We start from the raw sequence: 11,366 nt of genomic DNA, 5'->3' as shown, positions 1-11,366 counted from the left end.
AGGGATTTTCCCCCATTACCACTGGGTCCCCGCCTCCTTTTGCAACACCCCGACCCGGCCCAAGGCCGAACTCATTCCAACCTTCAGGGTGCCCTGGCCGACCCGCCCGGGGCCTTTGTCCCCCAACCAGACCCCACCGGGCCCTAGAAATTGGTATCAAAGCGACCCACGGACCTGGTATCCCGGCACCGACACCACTCCGGTGCCCGGTTGACTCCCTTAACCCGGCTATCTCCCTTTGGCCGGCTATACTCCTTTGCCAGCTTTGATAATATTTATAAGGCACCGTAGGGTCTGCTTGGAGACTATCGGCGCCGGCCGCGCCACCTGGCCACCCTGCCGCATAAAATGGCTTCCGCTGTGCTCTGGCTGTGCATTATCAAAAGCAGCTGGAACCTAGTGTAATGAGATAATCATATGACGATAATGACTTCTTTTGGTGGGTTACAAAACTAAACATATTGAACCACACAGAATTTCAAAGGCAATGAGAGAGTCAGTCTGCATTGAACTTGTCACTTTTTGTCGATAACTCCCCAGAGTAATAAGATTTCACTTCTACCATTAAATTACATCACAGCAAGGAGGTAAAATAACTAATTGATTACACACACTCAACAATGCAGGGTGCACAACAGCATCGCCGTATTGCACTTTATTGGAGCACAAGTCATTTGCATGTTACTATCAGGTGACTCCATTGTAGCCCTACCACTATCCAATAGGAAACCAGTATCCGAGATAACTCCGCCCACAAGTCGGCCATTTTGTATCGAGTGGTGTAGGACTGTAGGTTCCTCACGCCGCGCAGACTTTTGACAAATCCGAGCATTTTAGGAGGTATGTTTGTGATATTCTCTACCTAATATTATTTCTCGTTAGTAATTCAATCGGAATTGAGAGTATGAGGGGCCACTTTAAGGATTAATGTGATGAAAAATGCATTTGATTGTTCCCAACTCGTCGGTGGTCTTTGTCAGATTGGCGGCCATCTTGGTTTGTCCCCGGCCCTGATTCTCCTTCTTCACAGTCCACCAGTTCTTCGAATTTACGTAAAATGAGATGTTTTTGTCAGAAAGAAAGTGATTTTTATGGTTTTAAGGGTGTTGGAGAATCGATTTCTCAAAAGATTGTTTTCGCCCATCGGTCTTGTCTTTTGTTTTAATCTTTGAAAGAGTGATGACTCCGTGACAGGAGAAGTTATTGATCGTGTGCATGCACGTCGCGGGATATTTGCATACTCAAACGCCAATCGCCTGGGGATGTGTCAATCACATGTTGTGCGGCTCGTCTGTTCTTTGTTGTTTTCGCGGGTAGAGGAAGGCTGCAGGGCTGTGAAGTGGCGCGGCCGGGTACGGGTACGGGTAGTGTGCGTGGGCACACGGCCAGAGACAGACAAGTTTCTCGCCATGGAAAATCCGCGGTACTGGTCAGGAGTACTTGTAGTTGTAGTGCGCGTTAAAAGCTGAGTATACAGCGCGTTGTTAAAGAGCAGATAATGTATCAGTTTTTAATAGGAACGTGATTTTTTAGGAGCAAAAGAAAATACAGAATCCCTATCTTTGATGCCTCCTAATATACTGCACAGGAGGTTGGTATATATTTTTTTTTACCTTAGATTTGTTAATGGCTTTTTTACCAGATTAATTGACTGGTTAATTTATTAGTATTTCATAATTTTTTTTTTGGGGGGGGGGGATGAAAAGTTGAAGTGAAAAGATTTCTACTTATCAACACCTGATGATTAACTGATTTTAAAAAGTTTTCTTTTTGATGCTAGTATCTTGTAAATTATAGTACTCCAGCCTTCATCAAGAGTACTGACCCACTCAGGCCCTGTTTGACAAGTCAAGTCAAGTCAAAGTTTATTGCACAACAATTTATGTTCAAAAATTCAAGTCGGTTTGAACCTGAATTTCACACACAAGTCGATTAAAATCAATTTGCATTCACGCACTAATTATATCTAAATTTCCTTACACCACGACTTGCATTAACATTGTTGGAAGGCATGTTTATTCATGAATTTTTTTCAAAGAAACAACATCTGAAAAGCCAAAGTTATTTTGCATCTGTGGATTTGCCAAATCGATTTAACTCCTACTGATTTCAAGCCAAATTTTTAAGTGGTTGCCTCAAGGCATTGATTGGCATCAATTGATTTCAAGCCATTTGAAACAGTGACGGCCTAGTGAATGATGAACTTTGGTAGATTTCACATCTCCTGTTGTGCAACTTCTCAAACCCCACTAAACAAACATTGTACATGTACTAGATTTGCAACAGATAACAAACATGGCCTCCTAGGTCCTGGCTGTCATTGGTCGTCACAGGTATTTTTTGGCGATTCCTTATTTCCAGGGCTTTGAATACTACATTATTCTGTTTATAGCAACCTGCAATGTTTACACATCAAAACATGTATATTATATTTCTGTAGATTAAAAGCTTCCTTCCACCTTCATGTGTTTTCCAGTAATTACCAGTATTTAGGTCAACCCATTTCAGAACTTGAAATACTGGGTTCATGTGCATCTTCGTGCACTCAAAATTGAATCTGTGCACTCAATTTTCTTCTGTGGGTACACAGGTGCATCCAAATATTTTTATGGGTTTATGAATGTTAAAATATCAAAGTTTACTAATAAGCACCATATTCTTGACATCCAAGTGTTAGAAAGAGAATATAATGTACAAGTATGTCATACTCATAATGCTTGTTACTGAACTTAAAACTTAGTCTTAAACTCTTAATAGTTATAGGCTTTAAACCTGAAAAGCTGATCCCCCAAATAACAGCAAAGAATATTTCTTTAGAAACATATATGTACCATAATATCATTGTATTCAAACAGAAATTGTGTTATTTTGATTTTACAATTGGTATAAATTCCATTGACAACTTTTCTGTTTTATTTTTCTAATTTTCTTGAGCTGGACTATGATAATTTCATGAAGTATTGCTATGTAGTTTTCTTAGTTATGTTAAAGCAAAGTTTTTTCTGACATTCAACTTTATTTTACCCAAATTTTTTCTGGTGCACCCAACTTGCACCTAATCCCCCAAATGAATTTCGAGCCCTGCATTGAAGTAAATCTAAATGTGAGGCTTTTGTGTAAAAAAACAAATACAAAGTCAGTTTGAGTTCCAAGTGTATAATGAACTTATGAAGGATAAATGTATCCACAGATTTGTAACCAGTATGCACAAAGTTTGACAATGATTGATTGTCCTCATGCATTTCATGTACTCACCATATTCACATCCAGTAACTCTCAAGCACATTAGGCACCAAGAGTTAAATACCAAGAGAGAAAATTACTATTATATTAACTCAAAAATGAACCATGTGTATTCAGCACCAAGAGGCCATTGTCTAGCGTACTAGTAACACCGAGCCATACATTACTAGTAGTATTAATGAACGTAAAACAAGTGACCGTAGGTAACAATACTCTGTGACCTAATTATGGTATATGTTGGTTGTGGTGTTTTCTGTGGTGTATGGCTCGGTGTTTATATAGCATACAGAACACATCACATCAACTTATACCAAAAACTTACTGAAAAGCTGTACCTATCACTGCCAAATTTAGAACACAGTCCTGTACGCATAAGCAGCAAAATCAGCGTCTCAATCGAACAACACCAAATGAAAACAACCACACAGCTTCACAATGGATACCTGAGACACACACCATTTGAAAAAGTGGGGCAGTGACAGCTGTGGACAGCTGACAACATGACATGCACATCACCCAATAATAAATCTGCTTGGAGATAAGTAATTGCCAAACTCCATCGCCCATAGGCCAGCCGTTCCAGAGTACCAAGGCTGGGGTGATTTTTAAAACAACAACAATATGGTGAATTGAAAATATCTGTTTCTACTCTGCAGACAAGTGTTGACCATGGACCTGTGTATGGAGTGTGAGGATGAGGAGCTGGATCCATGGCAGATGCCGGAAGAGCCGGAGCCCTCCCCACCCAAACCTGCTGCACAACCACCCCCACCACCGTACCCTGTGGCACCACAGCCACCCCCACTCACCCCCGCTGTACAACAGGTAGGGTAGGGTTACTACCTCGGGGTGGGTACAAAACCGCTTTTTTGGCGACGCCTCTGGGGCTAGCCTAACATTATAGTATATCGACAATTAATTAATGAAAACTATTATAATAGCTTAATGTTGAATGATGAGAATTTTGTTCTTGCGACATTTGGCGGCTATGTTAAGTTGAACATTATCAGACATAAATCATGCGAGCTAGGGTCTCATTTACATAATTTATGAGAAAATGCCACACTTGAATAATCAACAATGAATGATGGAACTTTGCACTGATGTGACATGTGTACATCATCAAGTATGAATTATGTTAATCTGTAGGTCATTTGCATATATGATCTATTTCATGGAGGTATGAGGTCTCCAGACTCTAGTTTCATTATGTATGATTTGTATAACAGAAAGAAATGTTTGTAATTAGGAAAACTGTTCAATTCATTAACCAAGCTGATGAAATCATTATCTGGTTCAAAACTTGTTTTCTTCTAAATGTACCTCTCCAGACAGCAACGATCGCGCAGCAATCGAATGTTCTTCCACGTCCACCACCACTCACCCCAAGCCCTGCTGTCCAACATATGGTCAGTCCCCCCATCTACCAACAGCCATCTCAGGTCAGTAGAGAATAGGGTGAAGTTAGGACAACTTGAAATTGTATTCTAAGTGTTGGTATAGCTTAGTTATAGTTAGGCCTAGGGACAAAATGTATGGCAACAATTATTTTTGTTATATACAGATTATGTTTTGGAGCACATTTATGTCAGTTCTTTACATTTGGGACATTGTAATTAGTGACACCTTAGTAGCTGCAGTGTGGAATAGTACCAGTCAGAATTGCCCTGAAGAAGGTGACAGAAGGTCACTGAAATGTCGATGGTGATGTATGTCATTGGTTTTCAACAAAGAACCTATGGCTTGTAATCCAAGAACATTAAATTTTAAGCTTTCTGGAAAAAGTTAAACTGTGATTTGGACTTGCCCAAAATCAACTCCAGTCTTTGTCAAGGAATATATAAATAATCCACTGCTTCTGTGAGGTCACATTATGTAGATACATGTGCAGTGGATCATAAGTCAAAGGCAGTCATGGAAGAAACAGTACTAGTGGATTGGTCATTCCTAATGACAAAGCCAGGAGCTGATCAGTCAAAAATTTGGGTTAGTCCAATTATTTGTGTTGGAAATTACAGATCAACTTTTTTCCGAATGACTGCAACCAATGAACTTTCATAAAAACAAAACTATTTTTGCGAAAAAGAAGTATTGCTTTTTTCGGTTTTCATTTTTTTTCATTTCTGCACCAAAGTCTTAAGCTAATACGTAGTGTATCACAAAATTGTGTCAAACTTACTCTAAAACATGGAATTTTCCTGTCTCCTAGGCAAAGCCAGTGACAGTTAGCACAGTATCCCAGAAGGCTGTGGGGCAGGTATCCCAGCCTGCCGTGCAAATTGTTACCCAGAATTCCTCAGCTTCTCAAACCACCAAGCCAATTCTCATCAACTTAACGCCACAGGTAATAAAAGTTGGAAGTGGTGTTACGATCAGCACTGGTCACTTTCGATGTCGGAAGACACAATTTGTGTCTTTTTGAATCTAAAGTGTTCAGTGTTGATTGTTCTTTGTGGCATGGATGGAGTAGACATTTCATGAAGACTATCCCACTCCTTCTATGTATCTTTGCTGCTCTAATTTAGTCTAAATCAAATTTGGTGTGCTAATCAAGCAATGCGGTGAGCTTATTTATTTTGATTCACATCAATTGTTTTTTTTCCAGGGGTGCCTAAGCGATTCGTGTGTTTTTCGTTAAATTCCTACGAATCTCACAAAATTGGTACAAATGCTTAGGCATCCCTGACAACAGGGTTGTTGCACAGCTCTATACTTTAATCTTGATTCTGCCAAAAGTGAAACTTCACTATCTCTCCTTCCCTCAGCTTCCTTGAAGTTCATTACCATGTTTTGTGTGTGTGTATTTTTATAAAAATCCTCATTTTTGCCAAGTAAGGTGAAATGTTATACATTAATCTGGGACTGTCTAGGTCCCAAACTTCTGAACACTTTTCAGCATCTCTCAGCAACCCTGTGACACCTCTGTAAGATTCGATTTTCTGATTTTTCTGTCCTCTTTCAGATATAGCTGAACTGTGTGTTTTTCTTTGTGTCCTATAAATATGACTAGAAAATAAAAAATCTTTGGTTTTGGCTTTGTTTGGGGGATTGGAGGCATGCTTTTAGTTTAGCACTCTAACAGCAGGCACTTGATTACTGCTGTAGTCCTAGCCTCCTTTACTGTAAATGTAAAAAAAAATTTTGTTTTCAGTGCTTGTAGTGACCTCATCGCTGTAAAGTTAATACCACTTCAAAAATGCTTGTTCTGTCGTCTTCCCGCGCAAACCTTTGTTTCGACCACAAACCAGTGTTCTCGCCAGGATTTTTTCAGTGTTGGTGCATCTTGTTAGGCATGATGTTAGTAAGCGATGCAGGTGTAAGCATTACATGTAAATGTATCTTTCCTCCTGAAAAAATTCAGAAATGCTATTTCCTGGGCCAAATTTAGCGAAACAAAGTCAACAATTTTTATTTTTGTTTCAAAACCATCAAACAATCCCCTTTGCTGGTTGAAACACAGCATAGGGGCCTAAATCACAGCACAGGGGCCTAAATCACAGCATAGGGGCCTAAATCACAGCACTGGCCTAAATCACAGCATAGGGGTGTAAATCACAGTGTAGGGGTGTAAATCACAGCATAGGGGCCCAAATCACAGCATAGGGGCCTACATCACAGCATAGGGGCTCAAATCACAGAAAAGGGGCCCAAATCACAGCATAGGGATCCAAATCACAGCATAGGGGCTCAAATCACAGCATAGGGATCCAAATCACAGCTTAGGAGATCCAAATCACAGCGTAGAGGCCTCCTATCCTGAAATGGCCTGGCGAGAACACTGTAAACTTTAAATTACTTCGGACACTCCATTTTTCTCCCTGGCAAAATAGAATCCAAGCAAATGTAAACTCAGTTACAGTTTTATATCAGTTAGGCCTTTTTATTTGAAACAAATGTTGACTGCACCACAGGGTACGTCCCAGCCCACCTACCTCATGCCGGCGACGCAGCCCGGAGGCCAGTCGTACTACCTGATGCCGCTGAACGTGACGGGCGTGCCCACGCTGCAGACCGTGAGTAACTCCGGCCCTGTCATGCTGCAGCAGGTCCCCAGCGCCGTGCAGCCCGCGCCCAACGTCACCATCGTGCCACAGATGCCGCAAATTCTACAGATGTCACAACCTGCACCAGGTGAGCAGCTGGCTATATTTGCATTCCATAAAGGGCGTGTTTTTGAGGATTAGGCCACAGAAAGTACATTTTTTTGGATAACATCAGGGCACTCATTAATATTCACCTGATTTCAGAGGAAAAAATTAATTTCTTCTTCTTCCGAACATGGTCAAACTGACGAGAAAGTACCAGAATGGGAAAATGTGTCACTGTCAAGTGAAACTAGTGAGGTAGGACAATAGTAGGGGTAGGGCTGTGTACCTAAATACCCGTACTTGTACCGTATCTTTAAAATTGTTTAGGTACAGGTCCGGACCTTAACAACTGTGTATACCTGTACCTGTACCTAAACAAGCTAAATCATTATTGAGCAGCACTTTTTGAGACTAAAGATAAGTAAATTCCAAATCAAAGATGACAATTGTGATAATCTTGCAGTTGAAAATTAAGAACTATGATTTGAGGTTGAAATATCTAAATCCTCATACAAAGATGACAATTTCTCACTAAAGAAGACAGCTGGCTACATTTAGAACTTACAGATAATTGATCAAACTTGTTTAGGTACAGGTAAAGGTCCGGACCTGTACCTAAACCTGTATACCTGTACCTGTATCTAAAATTTACAGGTACACAGCTCTGAGTAGGGGTCCTTCTTGGTGTGAGTGGTTCAGATAAATCTGTCAGGATGTGCATCTTGTACTCTGTTGTGTTTCCTCATAAGACTGTTTACTGATAATGTAATACAAACAAATGAATACAAGATGTTTTGTTTTCGTTTCAGTTCCGACTCCTGCCCCGCCCACCACCAACATTGTACACGTCATTCAAAATACAACTTCCAGCTCGGCCGCAACCCAGCTGAAAACCTTTGCACAACAAGCAAACACTACTGTAGCTAAACCCCTGTACAAGCTTGTAACAACCAGTCAGGCACCCAGCGAGAATGCACAAGTCGCCCAGCAAGTAGCCAATCCTGTGCAGGCAGCAACGAGTACCGCATCAGCCACCATCCACCATCGTGGTCCCATCGTCAGACCAAACCAGATATCGCAGGCCAAACCAGCCATGACTGCCCAAACGCAGGTTCACCCGGTAAAAATCACGCAGGCACAAGCTAATCCTGTAGCGGTCGCCACAAGTAAGGTTGGACAAGTCTCTCAGGCACAGACTAAGCCTGCCGTGGCCACCCCAGGACAAGTTCAAGCTAGGCCTGGTGCACAGTCGCAGACGAGTACAAACCAAGCAACTTCAGCCAAGGTAGTGATTGCCATTGGTTTTCATTATAACAGTTTCATTGTTTGATGTTTTGTTGGTATGTTACATGTAGAAGTCCCCACCCCCCAACTACATGTATGTACACGAATGGTATGGCCTTTCTTAGACTGGGAAACTTCTAATGGATAAAAACAAAAACATTGCCGTTTTTAGTGTTTATTACTGAGCTTTTGTGGTTGCTACTGACTGTATAATTTTGCATGTATGTTTTTTGAATCGCATGTAATGTTTATGCCAACATGCAATTTACATGTACATGTAAATAAAAAACTGTTCCTACCATATATGCCATGGTCCAGGCCTGGAACTAAGAACTTGGACATGAATCCAAACCTGAACCCGAATAAGTCAATTTAGGAACTTTGGCTCTTAGCACTTTTTGGCTCAGTATGAAATGCTTAGACGCAGGTATTTTGACATAAAACTATTCAAGAATAATTTATCAACCATTCAGCGCAACATGTTTTCTCCACAGACTTCCACTAGTGCCCCACCCACAGGAACGGTCATGTCAGCGCCCTCCACTGTGCCCAAGAGGAGAAAGAAGGGCCTCCCCCCTCCCCGAGTCGTCGCCAAGATCCTACAAGACAAGACGGTCGTGTACGTGAAATGTACGGAGAGCAGCTCTTCCACCAACAACACTGCTACGTTAACACAGAGCAAACCGTTGGATAATGTCCAGCCTGTTACTGTTAACAGTACTGCTAAGGTAAGTCATGTTTCTATCAACTATTACCTTCATGAATATTGAGAGTTGGTTTGATTTGATTTTAATTTGGCTGTATAAAGAGAAATACAAGTAGGGCTACCCAAATAGGCACCAGGGCTAGCCCTGGTAACTTCACAATCAACAGTATAAAAGGTTACATTGCATTTACAGATGCATGATGATGATGATGATGAAATGTGTTTTACATACTAGGTTATACAATGTAAAACAGGGAATTACGCACTTGATAGTTCTAGGACAAAATTAACACATCAATTCTGTTTATAGTTCTTGTATGTGAACTGAAGGCAGTCGACTATTTCTTCTTTTTTTCTGAGCCAGTATTAGGTAAATGGCACATGTATGTCGACTAGGGATGGTACAAAACCGTTTCTTTCTTTTTGGATCGGTCCAAAAATAAAGTTAGCCTTGTTGACATGGAGATAAGATCTTAAAATTCCCATGGGAGTCAGATACTCCACCAAACAGATTCCATTTCAAGATTTCACAGACAATCAGGTTCAGGTCCTTTGGACCAAATCTGTACCAATATTGTAGATTTTCTTTGCCAAATGTTGATCATTTTGTTGTACTCCATGTTGACCATTTTGTTGTGCACCAATCTGGACATTTCTTCTCCTGTCTGTAGGTTACACCGACGCCCATCCTACCTCGCCCAGTAGCTGTTCACCAGGCCCTACAGAGCCCCAGCCCCATGGCTATAGTCAACACTACATCCTCAGCTACCAGTAAGTCTTTAAATGCGCATTGCTATTGAACATCACCTACTAATTTCTTCAAAGTTACAAACCTTCTCCAATCTAATGTTTGACAATTCAGTTGGGTTGGTCACAAGGGAATTTTTCGCCACCAAGAACATGCATTTGTGCCGTGGTTTATTTGAGTCGGGATTCTTTTTTAGAGTTCCCACTTGGAGTGATACATGAATGAAACCATATGTTGTACATAATTAAGTATTTCTGACAGAGCAGGGTTGGACAAGTTTTCTAAAATTCACTTGTCCTATCGGGCAAGTACCCAAAAAATTTACTTGCCCAAACCAACTTTTCAATTGCCCGAAATTTAAATGACATGTATTTTTACTTCCATCGATGGAATTCTTGTTATTGGCTCTATATTTCTGTGTTGACCAATGCTTGATGTCATGACTAAAAAGTGGCAAGTATATAAAAATCTCACTCATTGAAAAATCTTACTTGCCCCATTGGACAAGTGGGGTAGGACATGCACTTGACTGATCAGCACTTTCACTTGCCCGGGACAATAGGGCTAGTGGACTTGTCCAACCCTGCAGAGGTCTCCGCAATGTTGGTGAAAATAAAGCTGTGGTTGTGTAGAAAAGAGTCTCTTTATTCAGTGACATACCAAACTGATTTCTGAAGAAAGTTTTACAAATCAGATGTACCCATGCCATTGCATCTTCCATTGATTAGATTGGTTTACTTTGTATTTCAGAAGTGACATCCTTGACGTACACCTGTCCACTGTGTAACAATAAGTTCTTCTCTCTGGCCACTCTTACTGCTCATCGACAGAACTGCACCAAAAACACCCCGGCTGTCACGCAATCGTAAGTTTTACTTAAATTATTTTGTCAACTTGTAATAGCAAACTTTGCCACTCCAACTCAAAGCAGCTTCCAAGTGATAAAAGTTTAAATAGATTGCAGTATTAAACACCAACACAGTTAGTGTAACACAAAATGAAACCAGAATTGCTGTAACACTATGAAAATTAGACATCCAGGTAAATGATTGACATTCAATTGGTCTGCCAAAAAGTAGTTACTCAAGCAACTGGATATGGTTTTGAAACGGTCAGATGTTTTGGATAGAATCCACTATCCTTCGTCAGTGACACTGAAGTGATCTGGAAGAAACCAGGTCTTTTATACTCTATCTATGAATGAAGACAATTTCAGATGTCCAATAGGAAACATTGTCTTCAGTCTGAATTGTCTTACAACGTTTCCTGTGGACATCGAAATGTCTCATCAAGAAGA

The 11,366-nt window shown here is 40.7% G+C and overlaps 1 protein-coding gene across 1 annotated transcript in view; it reads left to right on the top strand.

Moving 5' to 3' along the window:
- Positions 1-1,446: 1,446 nt before the first annotated feature.
- Positions 1,447-11,366, top strand: part of LOC118411066 (zinc finger protein 280A-like) — a 13,959-nt gene continuing 4,039 nt past the window's right edge. The window contains exons 1-9 of the mRNA XM_035813068.1: positions 1,447-1,591; positions 3,900-4,068; positions 4,575-4,685; positions 5,453-5,587; positions 7,155-7,374; positions 8,141-8,616; positions 9,110-9,343; positions 9,993-10,092; positions 10,820-10,934. Coding sequence (XP_035668961.1) covers positions 1,566-1,591; positions 3,900-4,068; positions 4,575-4,685; positions 5,453-5,587; positions 7,155-7,374; positions 8,141-8,616; positions 9,110-9,343; positions 9,993-10,092; positions 10,820-10,934 — 1,586 coding nt within the window. The 5' untranslated portion in view covers positions 1,447-1,565. The remainder of the gene's footprint in view (positions 1,592-3,899; positions 4,069-4,574; positions 4,686-5,452; positions 5,588-7,154; positions 7,375-8,140; positions 8,617-9,109; positions 9,344-9,992; positions 10,093-10,819; positions 10,935-11,366) is intronic.

The sequence above is a fragment of the Branchiostoma floridae genome, chromosome 3, assembly GCF_000003815.2.
Source record: "Branchiostoma floridae strain S238N-H82 chromosome 3, Bfl_VNyyK, whole genome shotgun sequence".
Taxonomy (NCBI): domain Eukaryota; kingdom Metazoa; phylum Chordata; class Leptocardii; order Amphioxiformes; family Branchiostomatidae; genus Branchiostoma; species Branchiostoma floridae.
The sequence above is the reverse complement of the archived record's forward strand: the minus strand, read 5'-3'. Positions and strand labels throughout refer to the sequence as shown.